Source organism: Canis lupus, chromosome 21 (assembly GCF_011100685.1).
Source record: "Canis lupus familiaris isolate Mischka breed German Shepherd chromosome 21, alternate assembly UU_Cfam_GSD_1.0, whole genome shotgun sequence".
Lineage (NCBI taxonomy): Eukaryota > Metazoa > Chordata > Mammalia > Carnivora > Canidae > Canis > Canis lupus.
The window spans coordinates 32982951-33001919 of NC_049242.1; the positions used below are offsets into that span (position 1 = coordinate 32982951).

Consider the following 18969-nt stretch of genomic DNA (forward strand, 5'->3'; position numbering starts at 1 on the left):
CACACACACACACACACAAAACCAGTTTAGGCATATCTTCATTCATTGAATCTCCATTCATCTAACAAATGTTAGCAAAAGCTCTGGGGGTTCAGAAATGAGAAAGACACAGTCCTTGACCTCAAGGGAGGGGCTTACTGTTTAAAACTGTCAGGTGAATGTGTGCAAGAGGGGATGTTGAAGAGACTTTTTCCTCTTTAATTATAACTGGGAATTATTATTTCCATTAGAAAAAAATAAAGAGGCTTTTCTTCTTGGAAGGGGGTCAAGTGGGGAGAGCCATGGAGTTGAGAAAACTGCCTTCAAGCCTGAAGGGCTACCTGAGGATCTGTGCCATGTGGTTCCTAAGGGCCAACCAAAGGCCAGGGATGGGGGGACAAAGAAACAGACTGCATCTGGGTATAGGGAAGAATTTTATAACACTGTGAACCCCAATCTCAAATTCCTCCAGTTTGGGGAGATCTCCTTGCTCCCCTACACCTGCTGTCTTACTGATAATAGATCAGCAGAGATTTACTTCTGACCTTTACTGGAGAATTTTACATAGTGATTAAAAAGCAACCAACTGGCCCAAGCATGCAGCAAGTCTTTGAATGATTTGCTTCCCCATTCCTATAGAATACAAATTAAACTCCACTGTGTGGCCTTCAAGGCTTCCCTTCCTGATCTGCCTCAGATTCTCCTGAGACATTCCATGATCCAGGTCTAGGGGTCTCTTCTCTTCTTTCACTCTTCTGAGTCTGTACTTCCTCACAGTTGTTGTCTTGGGTATAAAGCTCTTTCTCCCAATCCCCCCCCTTTCTCTCCATCAAAACCTTCCTGTGCCCTCTAGAAGCCTTTCCTCATCTCACTAGACAGAATGAATTGCCCTCTCCTCTGCAATCCTACAGCCTGTGCTGCCTGCAGGGCCAGGGACTTCTGCTTGCCATGTCTAGAATGTAACAGGTCCTCAAACAGTGTTTGCTGAACTGAAATTCTGCAGCTCAGAGGAAATGTCAGCAAATTTATCCTGTCGAGATGCCTGGAGGAGTAGCCAGGATCAGCACAGGGGAGTACCTGGGAGTCAAGCATGGCTCTCCTTCAGCACCAACCTGCAGCACTCGGAGCCGGGTAATAGCTTCCTCATGGTTCTCAATGGGCCTGGGACACCTGCCCCAACCTCCCTGCCCCAGGTGGACCCAGGCACTTTCCTCTGGGTCAAGACTGTAAAAGCCTTAGAGAGACCCACCTTTACACTGGGTTATGTTTGTGGAGCCATCAAAGTCAGTGGTAGTATTTCCTGGGCAAGAAACACAGTTATTTTTTCCAAATTCAGGCTGATATGTTCCTGCTGGGCAACGGATACATCGGTGAGTGGTGGTGTTGTAGAAATGTCCAGGTGAACATTGAACTGTGGGGTGGGGATGGGGGGAAGAATGAAGCAAAAAAACAAAGCAAAACTATATTTATCAGTCACATAAAAGTTTTCACAGTCCGTGATATAAATTTGTATACCCAAACAAAGTACTGCTTTCCTACTTATCTGGGGCTAATCAACACTTAATTCCCTAAATAGCCAGCTTGGGTGGGACTTATGACTCATGACACTGAGAAAAATACAAAGGGAACAAACTATGGGTGTAGCTTCAAAGAGTTTACAGCACGTGCAGAGTCTGGCATAGATGAGCATAGCTGAGTTTTCATGCAGGGAGCACTTGTCAGCTCTGAGGATGTCAAACTGATGCCAGGCCCAGCGTTGGGGCCCTGGGAGAAGCGGCAGTTGGGCTCTGGGGACAGGTAGGACCTGTATGGGAGGGGAGCTCCAGGGAAGGGTGCTGGGATGGAGGAAGACTGAAAAGAAGGAGCCAAGAACCTCTCCTAGACTGGTCAGCCCTGTTTGAAGGGGTCCAGGTGGTTGGGGGAGACCACGTCTAGAGAGTTCCCATGCTCCCTGCACATCCTGCAGGAGTAGATGGAGCTGGGACCTGATCTCCCAGCCACTGGGACCACACAGGGCATCTCTGGACTGGGCTTGATCGGAGCTTGACCAGACTCCCATGGTTCTCAAAAGGGAAATTCAGTTCTGGAAAAAGGCAAGCTGCCAAGTCCTCACCTCTGGTCTCACAGTCCTGGAAGGAAGTGGCTCCCAGGTGTTTGGTGGGGAGCCCTCCTCCACAGGGGAAGCAGGAAGTACGGCCAGCCTCAGGCTGGAATGTGCCCAGGGCGCAGAGCTGGCAGGGTGCAAAACCATCTGCAGAATATTCACCAGGTTGGCAAAGACCTGGGGAAACCAATGACCCTAAGTGAGCAAGGTCCCCTGTGTCCCTTGGGCGGACACTTCCCCATCTCTCTGTAGATGAGCTCAGAATTTGGTCAGACCTGTCACCCTCTGCTGATCTGAGCTCCCACCTCAGTGAGAAAAGTCCTGCCCTGCCCTGCCACTGACCCTGAGAAGGTGGCACGTGAGCGCCTGATGTTTACACACAGGGCTACAGAGCACAGTGCAAAGACAGAGACCAAGGAGCCAAGGGTCAACTGCTTCCAAAGAATGGACCATGCCTGAGTTTGCTTAAGGTTTAGGACTACACAGTGCACAGCCAGCACCCTCCCCAGGGAGGGTTCTCTGCTCTGGAATCAATTCAACCCAGAAGTATACCCTCACCCAGCTGATTACATCCTAGTGATATAAAGACTCTTCTGGTCATGAAAGAGTCTCCCTGTTTTATCAATTAGGTTTACTAAGTCACTAAAGTGTGTCCTGGCCTCCTTCTACTAAATCCAACCAATCTAATCCATATTGATAGAGGGACCCAATGGCATTTACTTTAAACACCCTACTTGATCATTTTTTAAATTTATGACAAGAAGCACAGCCATAAACAAAAAGATTTCTAAGAGCACATGATTCTTAGGAATTAGCTTGTCACTGCCAAGATGTTATGAAAAGCTGTGTCTCTTGTACTGCTGATCATTTCTCCCCTATTACATTTCATGGTCTTCTTATTAGCCATAGGTTATAGATATAATGGCATTTAGTGAACACACATTCAAAGGAAGAGTCTGGAGTCTGTCAGACCTATGTTCTGATTCAAATCCTCCACTCTTTGGCTGTATGACCTTCAACCATTCACTTTAACCTCACAAAGTTGTTGTAGTGATACAACAACCATAATAATAATTCATGTAATACACCTTGCATGATGCCTGGCATAGGTTAAGTATTTAATAAGTGTTGGCAATTGCTATTATTACTAGTATTATTCTTACTATAAAGATATCTTAATAAGGTCACATAGTGTAAACAGATGTCCCAAAGTGCCTCCTTATCAACCCTGTAGTTGGTTTGAGGGGAGGAGAGGGGCAGAGGCTGAGGGAGAGAGAAAATCTCAAGCAGACTTCCTGCTGAGTAGAGCCCTCCATGGGGTTCCATCTCACGACCCTGAGGTCATGACCTGAGCCAAAATCAAGAGTTGGATGCAACTGACTGAGCCACCCAGGCACCCTATGACTTTTAAACCTTTTGAAAGGTCCTGTAGTTGAGCCTGGAGTCATTTAGGTGGGGGCTAAAGCTGGCTCTGGAGGTCACTGGGAGGAGAGATGGGAGCCACAGGACATCCCGTGCTCTTCACCACGGACATCACCTACAAACTGCAGTGTTAGATCACACCTTCTATTTGAACTCACAGAGCATCAATTTGGCCCTTCTTCCATCTAATAAAAGGAAGACATTTACTAATAAAATAAATAGGAAACAAGCCCACAAAACCCAAGTAAGCTTGGCTCCAGAGTTAACATTTTATAAGGGACATTAAAACCTCTTCCCAGAGTTCTGACAAAACAACCAGATGGATACTCTTTAAAAATCAATAAGGTAAAAAAAAAAAATCAATAAGGTATGAATTTGAGACCAAAGCTGGAAAAATAATTAGAACTACTTTCTCCAACTTAACACTTTCAGACCATCCCCATACACTGGGAGATCAATAAGGTCTCAAGGTATATTTATTTACAGTGAGTAAAGCATGCAACAGCAACCCTTCCACCTTTTCTTCTGCCAATGTATTCTATCAGCTTTTCATTTATTTATTCAAGTGAGCATCAGCCCAGCATGTGTTGGGCACTGAGGCAGGCACTGAAGCCAAAGACGAAGCCAATATAATATGGTCCCTGCCTGTAGGAAGCCCAAGGTGCAGTTTGTGCTATTTGCACTGAAACGCTACTTATGCCTTCTGTCTAGGTAATATTGGAGACCAGAGGAATAAGAAGAGGAAGATGGAACACTTACCTCCACATTCCGATACATTCCAAGCTTCTGGAGTCTTCAGGGCTCCAGGATTTTCTGATCTTGGGCAAGGTTCGCATGTGATTTGTCCTTCCTCATTTTGGAAGGTTCCATTTGGACACATGCAGCGTTCTTGCACTCCATCATAATATGTCCCAGCCCTGCAACTGACTAGCCAAAGGGGGAAATGATCTAGTCAGTGAGGGGACAGAAGCCAAGGAAGGATGATATGAGTGATAGGTGCAAATAGATGGCATTGACCCCACACTCCTCCACACAAACGCCCTGAATACAGAATGTGTACCTCCTTTGGGTTTTCTGTGTACACCCCTTGCCATGTTGCCCACCGTTAGAGGTGTTCATGGGTTCTCTCTCCCTAGACCACGAGCTCCTTAGAAGCAGGGATCACAGTGGTCCTAATTATTTTTGAGCACAAGCACTTGATGACTTCTCCTGTTTCATAGGACTGTCGGAAGGGTTATAAAGTGAAAACCATTCATTGAACATACTCCCAATGCTGAAAGAACAGAGAAGAGGGTGATATTAATTCTGGCTGATGGCATCCCTAAAGGCTTCCTAGAGGAGGCCACGTTTGTGTGGACCCTTAAAGGATGAATAGGATCTCCCCAAGAAGGAAAAGGAGCAGGTCATAAAAGGTCACGTACAACATACAGGAGAAGAGGGAAGAAAGGAAGGTTAGGATAGACTTTAGAAATTCTTGAATGCTAGGCATTTGGGTTTTATTCTTCAGGTTGAGGAGCCATTAAAAGAGAGGAATATGACCAGAGCTGGGTTCTGAAAAGCTCACCCTCTGGTGGCTGTAGGGAGGGTAATCTCAAGAGTCTTACCAATAAGCTCTCCAACACAACATGCTTTGTGTTTGTAATAAAGTTCATGTGTTATGAAAAGTAAACCATGGTAAATGTCTCCTGAAAGAATGAACTACAAGGAAATTAATAAACAATGCTTCTGGGTATATTTCTGGTGTTGTTAGTTAAATGTAGATTTATATCTTCTTTTATAATATGAATATAAAGTAAATGTTCTTAAGTGGGTTCTCAGTATCATATTCAGACATCAACATAACCATCAAAATAGCCTTTCTAATGGCTAACATTTGCTGAATACTTGCAATCTCCTGTTCATCATGCCAAAAGCTTTTCATACCTTATCTCATTTGTCCCTGAAAACAACCCTAAGGAGTTAGGTGCTATTATTAACTCCATTTTACAGAAACAGACTTAAGGATATTAAATAATTTGGCCAAGGTCCCACAGCTAGTCTGTGAAATACACCTACAGTGAGATTAAGAGCTTTGAATTTAAGAGGGAGAAAGGGCTCTTGCAAAAGTGCAGACTGAATCTTAATTCAAGACTGCCGAGGATTCTCTACGTGATGTTAGAGGAGTCTGACTGGAATAAACACATTCTCTTTCAGACTTAAGCTGCTGAGAAATAGAAAACAAAATATCACATGATAATATTAGCTATTATATCTCTTCAATGTCTGTGAGGGGGAATACCCGTTTTCATGCTTTCCTACAAATGCAATCTACATCTATACTTTTTTAAAGATTTTATTTATTTATTCATGAGAGACACAGAGAGAGAGGCAGAGACACAGGCAGAGGGAGAAGCAGACTCCATGCAGGGAGCCTGATGTGGGACTGGATCCCAGGTCTCCAGGATCACACCCTGGGCGGAAGGCATCGCTAAACCACTGAGCCACCTGAGCTGCCCTGCATATATACTTCTAGAGTTAAACATGACAAAGTCCTCTATTACCATTAATAAAAATGTCTTTTCATTATTCACTTTATAATCTGAAAAAAACCGAAACAAGGTTTTTTCTAAATCATAAGCCAAAATATGCTACATTTCAAATATTAAGTCTATAATTAAATTCAATCAAAAGTCTACTCTAAAATCTAAAATTTAATACTTTTTAATACTGTTTGGATTGTCTTTTATAATATCTGTGTATCATTTTAATTTAATTTTATCATATTTTTAAAAAATTAAAAGGGAACCAAACTCTTGCTTTCTCAACAAACAGCATTCTAATGGGCCCGATGCATAGAGCTGTGGCAGACAAAGTCTGATTCCAGACCTAGTCTCTAAACACAGCCCCACTTGATAGTGGTTTCCATGATGGTTCTGGTTTCAGCTAATCTCCCATGAGAAGCTGGGCTGAATTATATACTAGGAATTCATGACTTTTTATCCTGTGTCCCACCTGACTGTCTGAAGGCTAGCAGCAGGCCAGCAGGCAGAGAATAACTTCTTCGTGGCTCTAAGGAGTCAGATGTTGTGAAGGCTGGTAGAAAGTAAATAAAACCAAGGCCATCTGGAGCCCCTCTAGCCAAGCCATTTCCATTTTTGTAACATTCATTCCGCTAATGGGAAAGTGCCAGATGATGGCAATGATTTCAAAGCCACCTTAATCATAACTTAGAGTCAGATCAGCATGGTCTGTTCTGCTGTAGTTCCTCTGGCAGAAAATGGATCCCTTCATGGGTGCATGAGAATGGCTCTGGTTCTCGTTGGAAAATATAACAGGATGGGCTCCTGCTGCTCTGGGGGTCCACTCGTCCTTAGAACTATTTAAATCCCCCAAAGCCTTTTTGAGGTTACATTTTGAGAAGCCTCACAATGTCCCACAGCTGTTGCAATTTCCCAACTGAGCAAAGGGCTGAGAAATGCCCCCTTGTCACTGCAGAAAGGAGGGCACTGGTCTTTTTTCTCCCAGTGAAAGGCCTGCTTCACATAAACAAACTCATATTGTCACTCACAGTTTCCATTTTCCTTCCAGAAAGACCTACAGAAATAATTCCTGCCAAGCACCTTCCAAATTAATTTCTTTCACAAGGTAAAAATGAGCTAAATAGCAAAGAGTGATTCTGAATGTCATGAAGAGATGCCTGAAAACCACTTTTTTGCAAATGTGCTGAAGATTTGGTCTGAAGAGACCTCAATCGCATGTTCCAGTTGGTTCTCTTTTCTCCTTGAGCAGCCAGCATGTTTTGCTGCCCCAGACAAAGGAGTCAATTGCCCCCAGAACACTTCAGGATCACAGCAGAGCTTTTGTACGTCTTCAGTGACCATTAAAATCCCATTCTCAAATCCCACACAGCTGTTTTCTCCCCCTCTTAAGAAAAAAAAAAATACAAGAAAGCTTTTCTGATGCAAAAGGGAGAGACCAGCAGGGACAAGGATTAATGGCAACAAAGAGACCTGAAGGCTCACCCTCTTTTCAACACTGATGGCCTTTGAGTATTTCAGGCTATGGACAAACACTATGGTCTCTCTGTGGCGAAGATGGTGAACCTAATAAAAGAGGTCATTCTCTAGGGTCTGTTTTCTTAAGAGTCACGCTTTGACTTCTGAAGGAAAGCCACAAGCAGCCCACGCAGATTCCCAGGGTGTTCTGGAGCTGCTGCTTTGTCACAGCTCAGAGGCTAAGACAACACCGTGGCCTTGGGATCCCAGTTTGAAACCCTGTTAAATGGGTGTTTCAGGATAACAGGACAGAGCACCCCCTTGGCTCAGAGGTTGAGCTGTCACACTGTCCAGGTTTTTGGTGTCTGTTCTTAGAGTTGGGGCAGAGAGCGGAGTCCAGCTGACGCCTTCCTGGCTGGGTTCCCCAATGCATGCTATGCTCTCTTCATGCTTAGTTAATGGGGGAGGCAGGGAGAGACGTCATTTCCCTTAAAGTGCCTCTTTTGCCTTCAATTGCAATATTTCCCCAAAGATTTGCCCCTTGCCCTCTTTTCTCTCAATGTTGGTGGCTATCTTTAGGATTTCACCTGTTGTCCCTGTGAAAATACATTAGTTCAGTAAAATACTTAGTACTGATTATGTGTTGAGTTCTGTTCTAAATAGAGCTGGAGCTATAGCACACAAGACAGACATGGCCCTGCCCTAGGGGACTCTCATTCTGGAGAATATGCACAATAAATGGGTAAGTAAATAAATATATAGCAGAATGCTACCTAGAGGTAAATATGATAAAGAAAAGCAAAACAGGGTAAGAAGGGAATACAAAGAGTGGTGGGAGTGGAGTTTGTGTGTATATAGTCTCAGAAGAGTAGCCAGGCTTTCCTCTCTGAGCTGAGATCAGACTGAAATGAACAAACTGGCCTTGCAATGGCATTGCCTAAGAGCAAAAGAAAAAGAAAAAAAAAGCCAATGCAGCAGGAATAGAGTAAAAGAGCCAGGGTAACAGGAAAGGAATCCTAAAAAGCAAGCAAGAGCTAGATGATGCAGGTTCTTGAAGGTCATGGTAAGGAAATTAGACCTTACTCAAAGCATGTTGGAGGATTTGCATAGAGGAATGGCATGATCTGACTTATGTTTCTAATAGATATTCTGGCTGCTATGTGGAGACCACGAGGCAGGCAAGGACTGAAAAACAATTCAGAGCCTGTCACAACAGACTGGGCCCAGGATGCTGGTGGTTTGGAATAGAGTGGTAATGATGAAGGAAGACATATCTACTTAGAGTAAGAATATAATGTGAAGGTAGAATTTGCTAACGAACTGGATGAGGAGCATGACAGAATGACAGGGGTCAAGAAAATGTGAGATTTTCAATTTGAACAATGAGGTAAATAGAGGTGCCATTTACTGAGATGAGGGAGAAGCAGGTTTTACTTAGGAGGGAGGGAGGGAGGCAGATAGACACACTGAGTTTAAGACGCCTGTTGGCCACACAAGTGTCGATATTGAAAAGGCATTGGTTTTACTGGTGGTTTGCAGGTAGAATGCGACACCGCAGGGCTTTATGAAATGATCCACTGGGTGTGGGCAAAGCATCTTCACATCTATGCCTATTAACTTTTACCTAAAAATGAGAAACAAAGAAAGGGTTACTGGTTCAGTGTATGGTCTAAGATTGGTGCCTCAGTCTGTCTGCATCTCCATGAGTCGTAGACACACATGAAGACACAAGGTCTCCAAGAAAAGAGACGAACATGGCATTCCTATGTGGTGGAACAACTCTATGGGGTGGGAAAGTACCGACTGCTTTGCTTCTTTCAATGCATTGAGAATTGCAGTTTGCCTGGTTGAATCAATTTCCTGATTGTTTCATCGAGTTTCAACCAAACCAACTGGCACAAAATAGAAAGCAACTTCAAACAATCCTGCGAAAACCCTGGACTGAAGGTACAACCAACAATGGGTGAACACCAGGGAAGAGTCAGGCAGACACAACTTTTACTCTTTGCCAAACAGTATGACATAGAAACAGAAATCAGATCTGACAAGAGTTGAGCCAAAACACTAGCAATTCACAAAAAGACTATTTAAAAAATGAATTTACAACCACTAATGTTAGCAATGAACTTTGCCAGATTATAAATGTGGTACCTAAAGATGCTAGCCAGTTATTTTAAAACTGCTTTTTAATCTATATCTCATTCCTTTATGATGTACATCATATATTAGCCAACAGAACAAGTATGTGCTTTTAAAATAAGTAAACACTCATGAATTCAAAAATATTTAACTTGTGTGTGTGTGTGTGCGTGTGCCTGTGCGTGCAAGCGTGTGCATGCATGCATGCTTGATAAAGAACATTCAACACATCCTGGGATAAAGAAGTCCATAATTCAAAATAGTGGTCAGAACTATTTTGGAGGAGAGAGGAGTTTGAGAGTCACCAGCACATGGTGGTATTTAGAGCTCTGGCAATGAATAAGGTCAGGTAGAAGAGAGTGAAGGACTGAGCCCTGGGGTGTTTAGAGATCAAAAATTAGGGGAGAACCAACACGGAAAATCAAAAGGGAGCAGCCAGTGAGGTAGGAGGAGAACCAGAAGAGTGTGGTGTCTGAAATCCAGGAGAAGAGAGTGTTTCTAGTAGGTGGGAGTGGTCATCTGAATAAGAGTTGGCAACTAGATTTGGCAATACAGAGGTAGTTAGAAATTTTGGGAAAAGCAGTTTCAGTGGAGAGTCTGGGAGCAGAAACCACACTGGTAGGGGTTGGAAGAGAAAATGGGAGGGGAGGAAGCAAAGACAGGGAGTTTAGACAACTTTTTTAAGGAATTTTGCTCTATAGGGGGTCAGAGAAAGGAGGCAGTATCTGGAAAGAAGTGTGAAGTCAAACAAGGGTCTGTTTGGCTTTTAAGACAGGAGATAGGTTTGTGTGCTGTTGGAAACGACCTAGTAAACAGGAAGAATTCTGAGATGAGGGGTCAGTGGGGATAACAACAGGAGCAATGTTCTGGAGAAGGGGAAAGCAAACGGGCTCCAGAGCCCAAGAGGAGGAGGTGGCCTTGGTAGGAGCATGGCCAGGTTTATTCAGTTTAACAGGAAGCAGGTCAGCATATGTGTGGACAGATACAGGATAGGAGGGTTGGTCTGCACATGATAAGATAAAATCATTTTCCTAGACTATTAGAAGCCCATGGAGATCACTGCCTGGAAGTCCTGTGGCAACTCAAATTCCACTTCCTCAAGGAGAATGCTTCTCTTCGCTCCCCTGCCCAGTTCTTCTGACTCCTCTGGCTTTGCTCTTTATGAACAGCATCGCTGCTCTCCCAGGCACCATCTTTGCAGTCCAGCCCATAGTTATTATTCCAGACCTCAATCCTCCCTGCCTCATCAGGCAGCCAGCTGCAGCATCCTGCAGCTGTGTTCCTTTTGTCCATCAGCTGATGTCCATCCCTATAGCATCAGGGTGTTTTGATCCTCACCATCTCTAATCTAGATTACTGCAATAACCTTCCAATGACCTTCCTTGCCTCCGTTCCTCCCTGCCTCAGCCCTCACAGCCTGCCACCAGATCCACCTTTCTAAGGTGCTTCTCTGACTGCTCCCCTCCCTGACTCCAAAGCCTCCTTGACTTGCCACCCTGCACTCCTCATTGTATCTTTGATTCAGAACTCAATCTTTAGTCTCCTTTTCTACATCTGAGTTTTCTTTCTTTCTCAGGCTCTCTCAAGAGTCTATTCCGCCCCCCCCCCCACTTTTCCTATAAATCTTTTCTGATTATTTCTTCCCCAGTGATCACATTCATCCAATCATTCAACCAAACCTGCAGGCCTTTTCTCCATGCCTCCTACATATGAAGCAGGGCAGGGTTAGATGAGGGACATGTGGTAAGCAAGGGACCAATCGGAGGCCACGTCAAAAACCTCTGAGCTCACCCCAGCTCTTTCCTATTTTTAGTCCCCAATCCAGTTTATCACCAAATGCTGCTCACAGTTCTTCCTAAATATTTCTAGAATCTATTGCTTATTTTCTAGTCCATCTAGTACCTTTATGTTCTCAACATCTCTCATGCAAAGCATTCAAAACCTTCCAAGTTAGGTTTTCTGCCTTTGGTCCTGACTCTCAATCTAATAAAAGAAATTTTTCTAGAATACAAACATGACCTTAATTGCCTGATTAAACCCTCTAATGGCACCTTGTCACCTATATAAAGCCAAGGCTCCTTAGCAGTATACTCAAGGTCTCTCATGACCTACTGTGCTTTTCCCACCAGCCTTGCTACCCACCACATCTTACCTTGTGCTCCAGATTTAGTAATACTGAGTTGTCAATCATTCTCTGTATGCATCTTGCTCGGTCTCATTCCCAAGTCTACTCCTCTGCCTGAATACTCTCCTTTATGTGTCATCTGTGCATCCTTCAAAACTCAGATTAGGCTTCCTCTCTTTGGGGAGGTCTTCTCTAACTCTCCTCTGGGAGGACCAAATGTGACTTGAGGGATGATGTCTTATTTATCCAGGCCTCCTCAGCACCCATGGCAGTGCTGGCCCATGGAGGGTGCTCCATACAAGTGCTAGCAGAGGTAGATAATCATCACATGGCACAGGCTGTACCCAGAAGTGAGAGTATTCCCATTGAGAGAATTAAGAATATAGGCTCTTGAGACAGATCTGGATCTGAACTCTGGCACTGCCATTTATTTGCTGGGTGGACATTGAGAAAATGCCTTACCTCCCTATGCCTTAGTTTCCTTATTTGTAAAAAAAAAAAAAAAAAAAAAGCTGCAAAATAGACTTATGATGAGGATCAAATGACATAATGTATGTAAAGTACTTAGCACAGTGTTAAACACAGTATAAGTGCTCAATTAATGTCCACACTTTACTAAATTATGTTTTATTGTGGTTTTGTTTTGTTTTGTTTTTAGAGAGAGGAAAAGAGAAAGGGGAGGAGATGCAGAGAGAGAAGGACAGAGAATCTTATGCAGGTTCCACGCCCAGCACACAGCTTAACTCAGGGCTTTATCTCACAACCCTTCCAAGTCTGTGTGATAAGCATTGATCTAATTTGGTCTGTATTGCTAATAGACTTCATATTTTCTTTTATTTTTGACTTCATATTTTCTATGATTTAAGACAGAAAATTTCTGCCTGCTCAGTTGCAAATAATTTCTCAATTCTGAAAAAATTAAGAAGAAAATGCCTGGCTCATTCCTGCCTCAAGCCATTTGCACCTGCTGATCCCTCCTCAGCCAGAACATACTCTGCCCCCATCAAGGCCAGCTCCTTCTCACTTAAATCAAATGTCACCTGCTCTGAAAGCCTTCCTGAACACCTGTGGAGAGTAATCCTTCCTCCCCTCTGTCCCTCTCTGTATTCTTATCTTCTGTAATTACCTTTTTTCTTTATTTGTTAATTGTCCATGTCCTTCTGTTACAATGTGAATCTTAGCTAGCTCCTCACTCATATGTTCTCACTACTCCATCCAAGTCTAGAGTGGCACAGAATGGTATCTCAAAATATAATAGTTGAATTAATTTTTCTCAACTGCTGTAAAGGAAAGATACTGCTGTTGAAAGTTGAATTAAACCTTCCCAGTCTCAGGATGCCTGGGTGACTCAGTGGTTGAGCGTCTGCCTTCGGCTCAGGGCATGATCCTGGATCCCATAGGAAGCCTGCTTCTCCCTCTGCCTATGTCTCTGTCTCTCTCTCTCTCTCTCTCTCTCTCTGTGTGTGTGTGTGTGTCTCTCATGAATAAACAAATAAAATCTTAAAAAAAATTTAAAGGAAAAGTGTAATGGTCTCATCTGCCCTTTCAGTGACTCCAAATGCTTTTGGAGTCTCCTTTTGGACAACGTTGCAAATAATTTCCAAAAAGAACTATCCTAGGCATGTCTCCAATGTCTGTACCATTCGGATTTCAGGAAATACCAGGAAACTTGGTCTTGATGAAGTTCTAAGACCAGCAAATAGTCTAGGAATATAAGGAATAGAAGACATACTCCCCGCCCCCCAACACACTCACTTGTTCCCTGGCCCTAGCCCATACCATGTGTGTCTCATGGGGAAGAAGCCTTTCCAATTAACACATGCAACCCCTCCTTGTGCACACTTCCTCCATTCAGCAGGAGGAAGCAATTTCACTGGTAATTATTTGTGCTATTTTCTCTACATGGTAAAATCCTCAACATGGCTGTCAGACGGGGTGAATCTGATTTGGTTCCGTGTGGGCTACAAAATTCATCCATTGCTAGAGGGAGCTCTTGAGACAAGACACATTGCCTCTCAGCAACAAATCCAGCCTAACTAAGCATGACAAGCATCTCAGGACACATTTACACACACAACAGCTACAGTGTCTTTCATAAGCTGTCATGGTCATGAGGCATCCTCTGTTAAGTAACTCCTGCTAATCATTCTTGGCCCTTTTCTGCAGGAGCACAGTTATGGTAGGATTGGTAATACTCTAGTTCTGCCTGATTTCTCAACTGGCCACCAAGGCTCCCTGGCAAGCTTGTGAGGCCTCTCCCTACCAGGAGAGCAAATGGGGAAGGGGATGCAGTCTAGCTCTGAGAGGCCTGGCCTGCCTGGCCCTGACAGTTTCTGCAACTCCCCCCCATAAAGTAGGGCAGCAAGAGCCAATGCTTGTCACCATTTTGGTATAGAAACCAGAACTCTTATAATTTTAAATGAGAATAAACCAACCAGCTGGGTTGTTTCTAACTTTTTTTTTTTTCCTTTTAAGAGAGTCAGCTAGAATAAAAGTCAAGACTACTTGAGAACCAGCCCCTGGTGGACAATTACACTTGATTTTACACTTGATTTTTACTACATTTTGGCAAAGCAACAGATTTGGGCTGAAAGTAGTTGGTTATTGCTGACAATTCTCTGGAATGAGTGCCCTGGGCTCAGCTTTGCTTCTTCAGAAACACTGGCTTATTACTCCTTAGCTCAAGCCTCACTTCTGGGCCCTCCTACTGACGCTTGAGAAAGGACATCAGTTTATTCTGGATGAGTCTGGTTATCGAAACTCACCTTACTTGGGACCAGAGCACAGGCTTTGGAGTTAGCCCATTGATGTGATCTAGAGCAAAAGAACCTAGCTCTCTGAGTTCCAGTTTGTTCATCTGTTACATGGAGATGATAATGCCAACCTAATGAGATGACCATTCAGGTTAAGCGAGATAGAGCGGCTACCGTCTTAATGTTGTACTGTGTCAGATGAAAACTCAATAAATCATTACCGTGATTATTATAAAGTGAGACTATAAAGTGATTATCTGCCATAAATGCCCAGAACAATTTCACCCAATAAACAAATCTCAAGACCGACCACCCTAGAACCTCTTGCCCAGGTTCCTCCTGTCTAGAACTTCATAAATTGGTGTTGTTCAAATGTCAGGTCTCAAACTTAATTCTGAAACGCACACACACACACACACACACACACACACACATCCCATGTATGGAACTGACACTACTAGGAGTCTCGAGCTGAAGCTCAGGGATCTCATAAGACTGCCAGGTGGCACCCCCAGACTCTGCACAAAACTATGGACAGGAGAGGTTCATGACCACCCTCAGCCAGGCCAGAGGGAGATGATGGGGAACTGGTAGTGGGGTGTACAGGAGCCTCATAGGTGCCTCATGCCCATAGTCTGTCCCTACCCAGGGCCACAGTGCTCTGAAGACCACCGTCCTCAGACTCTTGAAGGTCAGTACTCCCTCTCCTCATTGCTCTACTTCCTCCTTTCCAACCCTCAATTTGGCAAACATTTATTCAGTGCCCACCACAACCAGACCCTGTGCCAGGTGCCAGGGAGCTCCTAGTCCAGCAGGCACAACAAATCCTAATGTGTCATTCCCAAATGAGAGTGGGTAACCACAGCATTCTCTGGAGTGAACCCAGAGAGGGAGAATGGGCTATGCTTTTGGTTACCCCGAGTCTTTATGGAGCTCATGACAACTCTGTGAGCAAGAATGGCCCAGCAGGTCACTCACCACATTGGTTTCCTGCGTGGCTCTGGCCCACTCCACAGGACTCTAGTTGGTGTTCAGATGTTCTGGGAGACTTGTTTGCCCCTTCAAGTTCCATGCCTGAGAGCTGGAGGTGAAAGTGCTCCCTGTTGGCTGCCTTCCGGAGCACACGGATAGCTTTCCGGAGCCGCTTCTCTGTCCGCTTTATGGTGCAACTCAGGTCACAAGAAGCTACCAAAACAAGAGGGGTAGCAGTGGGGGAAGAGGTCAGGCTGCAGCACAGGAGGATGTCCAGACCCACAAAGGACCCACCAGCACCCACGGTTCCCTGTGGACAGAATGGAGGGGAGACCTGGGGCTGGGCACCTCGCAGGCTGGGCAGCATTGGTTTCTAAAAGAAATTTGTTGGCCAAAATGGAATCTTTGAGTTTTTAGGAAACAGATACAATCATGAGGTTCCAAACCAATTCAGTTTAGTTTGGGAATGAAAAACAAAACAAAACAAAACAAAACAGGAGATACTTCAGTGGTTGCACTACTGTTTCCCCTCAAGAACGATGAAAGGCAAAAGAATAAGGAGCAAGCTGTGAGAAGCCTGGTACCAAAGACTGTTTTCAAACCAACCTGTCACCTCCTTTTGGTTAATTTCAAGTTCAAACTCAACAGTGATAAACATTTCCTTAGTGGTGCTTGGGCGGCCAGGGGCTCCCGGGACTTGCTTGCTGAAGCTGCATGTAAGGTTTGCGTAGCGGAAGCTCTCTTTTACTGAGCTGTGCTTCTCTGTATGAAGAAACAAAATTATCGGAAGCCAGATCCTGGCAAAGTACTCAGTTGAACATTCGCTAGAGCTCAGTAAACATTTCATTAAAACAACTCTCAAGGGACTAAGTGATTAACTCCAGATGCCAAGACGTTGCAAGCCTCAGCTTGGAGCACGATGACATTTTAATTTCAAAGAGCCTCCTATATAACTTAACAATTTAGCTCTTGAAAATTATTTTCATGGATGAATGCTGGATGTTTCTGACTGGTTGGCCACATAAGTGGAAGACAGGAACCAGGGTTGCCTTGCATTCCTAACTGACAGTCTGCTAAGGTGTGCTCGTGTTCTCACGGTTGGTTTCCTTAGAGCTGGACTGTGATGTACCAAGCAGGGACTAAGACTTCAAATAGGGAAGGAGCACAGGAGTAGAAAGCAAACCAACTCCTGCTTTCAGGCAAACTGAGTTTGGAGTAATTCCAGCCTGAAGGGGAAGTTGGAAAACACATTAACAGTGATGTCTCATTTTGAAATAACCAGGAGCAATATACAGCACAAAACATCTAGAGAACCAAACAATATCATGAAGGCATCTAGGGTGGGAGGAAGTGTTGCGTAAGGCAGGGTTCTGCACATCCCTATTCCAGACTCTGGCCATCTCTCCCTCACCCCTCTATCTCCCGTGGCTTCCAGTGGATCTTTTAACTAATGACCATTAACTGGAACCAAAAGAGCAGTTCCATGTATCATCCACACAACCAACTTGCCTCCAGTTTAAACTCTTATTTTATTCAATGGACGAATTATCTGTATCATATTCTTCAACATTACAAAGATGTTCAAAGCAATAGGTCAGCAGGAGCCAAAGGAAGAAGGAGGCAAATTAATCCCCACCCACCATCCTCTGGGAAAAATTCTCCTTTCCTTTTTCAAAAAGCTAACTTCTAATTTCATAATAATTTTAGATTTGCAGAAAAATTGCTTAAATAGAACAGAGAGTTCCCATATATTGTTTGTTAAGTTTCCCCTAATGCTAACATCTTACATTAACATGTATATTTGTCAATACTGAGAAATTAACATAGTATAATACCATTAAGGAGACTAAAGACCAAGTTTATTTTTAAATAATGCTTTTCTGGGGCATCTGAGTGAGTCAGTGGTTGAGCATCTGCCTTTGGCTCAGGCCATGATCCCGGGGTCCTGCGATCAAGTTCCAAATCAGGCTCCTCGCAGGGCGCCTGCTTTTCCCTCTGCCTATGTCTCTTCCTCTCTCTGTGTCTCTCATGAATAAATAAATAAAATCTATAAATAAAAATAAATAAAGCCTTTTTCCTCTGATCTAAAAGTATAAATGCTGGGGCACCTGAGTGGCTCAGTTGATCAAATGGCTGAATTTGATTTTGGCTTGATCATGAGGTCATGATCTCAGGGTTGTGGGATCGAACCCCATATTGAGCTCCACACTCAGCATGGTGCCTACTTGATATTCTCTTTCCTTCTCCCTTTGCCCCTCCTCATCCAATAAATAATCTTTAAAATAAATAAATAGATAGATAAAAAGAAGTATAAATGCTCACTGTGGAGAATTTGGAAAATGCAGAAGGAAAAAAATGAAGATCTCTGGTCAACCCCTCTACCCAGATATAACTACTACTGATCACATGGTGAGTTTCCTTTTTCTTCTACTCACGCTTTTTTCTTACACAATTTGGGTTGCATTAGATATACAAAATCTCACTCTCTCCTCTCCATCTTAGCATTATATTACAAGATCATTTTCCATAGTTTCCATTTATGTCATTAAACATTCTTTAAAAAAACATAATTCATAGCTGCATAATATTCCATTTAAATAGAGGTACCAAAATTAATCTGTTTCTTAAAATATGCAACTAAAATATGCACTAAAAGTGACTACAGTGAGCTTTATGTTTATTTGTATGATTTATTTGAGGATAAACTGGGGAAAGAGGTATTTCTAATACATGAATCATGATTTTTTTAAGCTCTAGAATTATTCTATGAAATAATACTGGAAATGTGAACAGGAGGGGAGAAGAGTATTAGGTTCTGTTCTTCGCTACAAGTCCAGCTCTACTTGGATGGTATTTTTTCTGCTGAAGCCAACGGAGTCACTGCCTCCAAAGATTGGATCCAGGAGGAAAGCTGGATATTACATCTTTGCTCACCGAAGGTTATCCTGAGCCAAATCCTTTTCATTTCTTTGGCTTATTTTCCAAGCACACTCTTAGATCTATAAAATTTAACCCAATATAATCACAAATTGCCAATGTAACTTAAAGCCCTCATTGATTCCTATGAACTCAAAGGTTTCTCCAGAGCTTTATCATGTGTGCCTGGCAGAGGAAGCCCTGAAGTTTAACTCCAGAGCTATACAGGTGTGCTAGGCTAGGCTCCTCTTCCTCCTGTGGAGGAGTACTTGGAGAATCTGGGCTGCTCAAGACCACCTGAAGGGCTTAGTTTGTGACAGGCCCCTTTCCCAACATGCAACCAAGCTCCCTGCACCAGCCATCTGATTCCATACCTGGTAGTGCTGGTCGCAGACCCTCGGGAAACAGCTCAGCCTTTTTCAAACTACACTTGCCTTCATTTACTTTAAAGGTTACACTTGTCCTGATGGTCGTGACATCTTCAGAAAGAAACAAGTGAGAGACATTACCTTCAGAGGCACAGGAGGGAAAGACTGGGTGGGTAACAGACGAGCTATCCCAAGCCTGCGTCCCACCATACACTGC

At 43.6% G+C, this 18969-nt stretch overlaps 1 protein-coding gene across 4 annotated transcripts in view; it reads right to left on the minus strand.

Annotated features, from left to right (window-relative positions):
* SCUBE2 (signal peptide, CUB domain and EGF like domain containing 2) overlaps nucleotides 1-18969 on the minus strand; it is a 63910-nt gene that overhangs the window by 8553 nt on the left and 36388 nt on the right. For 3 of the 4 annotated variants that reach the window (XM_038569006.1, XM_038569007.1, XM_038569008.1), the window contains 6 exons: nucleotides 18759-18863; nucleotides 16075-16230; nucleotides 15475-15681; nucleotides 4265-4432; nucleotides 2093-2260; nucleotides 1229-1390 (listed from right to left, as the gene is read on the minus strand). In XM_038569006.1, the coding sequence (XP_038424934.1) occupies nucleotides 1229-1390; nucleotides 2093-2260; nucleotides 4265-4432; nucleotides 15475-15681; nucleotides 16075-16230; nucleotides 18759-18863 (966 nt within the window). The remainder of the gene's footprint in view (nucleotides 1-1228; nucleotides 1391-2092; nucleotides 2261-4264; nucleotides 4433-15474; nucleotides 15682-16074; nucleotides 16231-18758; nucleotides 18864-18969) is intronic. The other variant, XM_038569009.1, reaches the window with a different exon arrangement.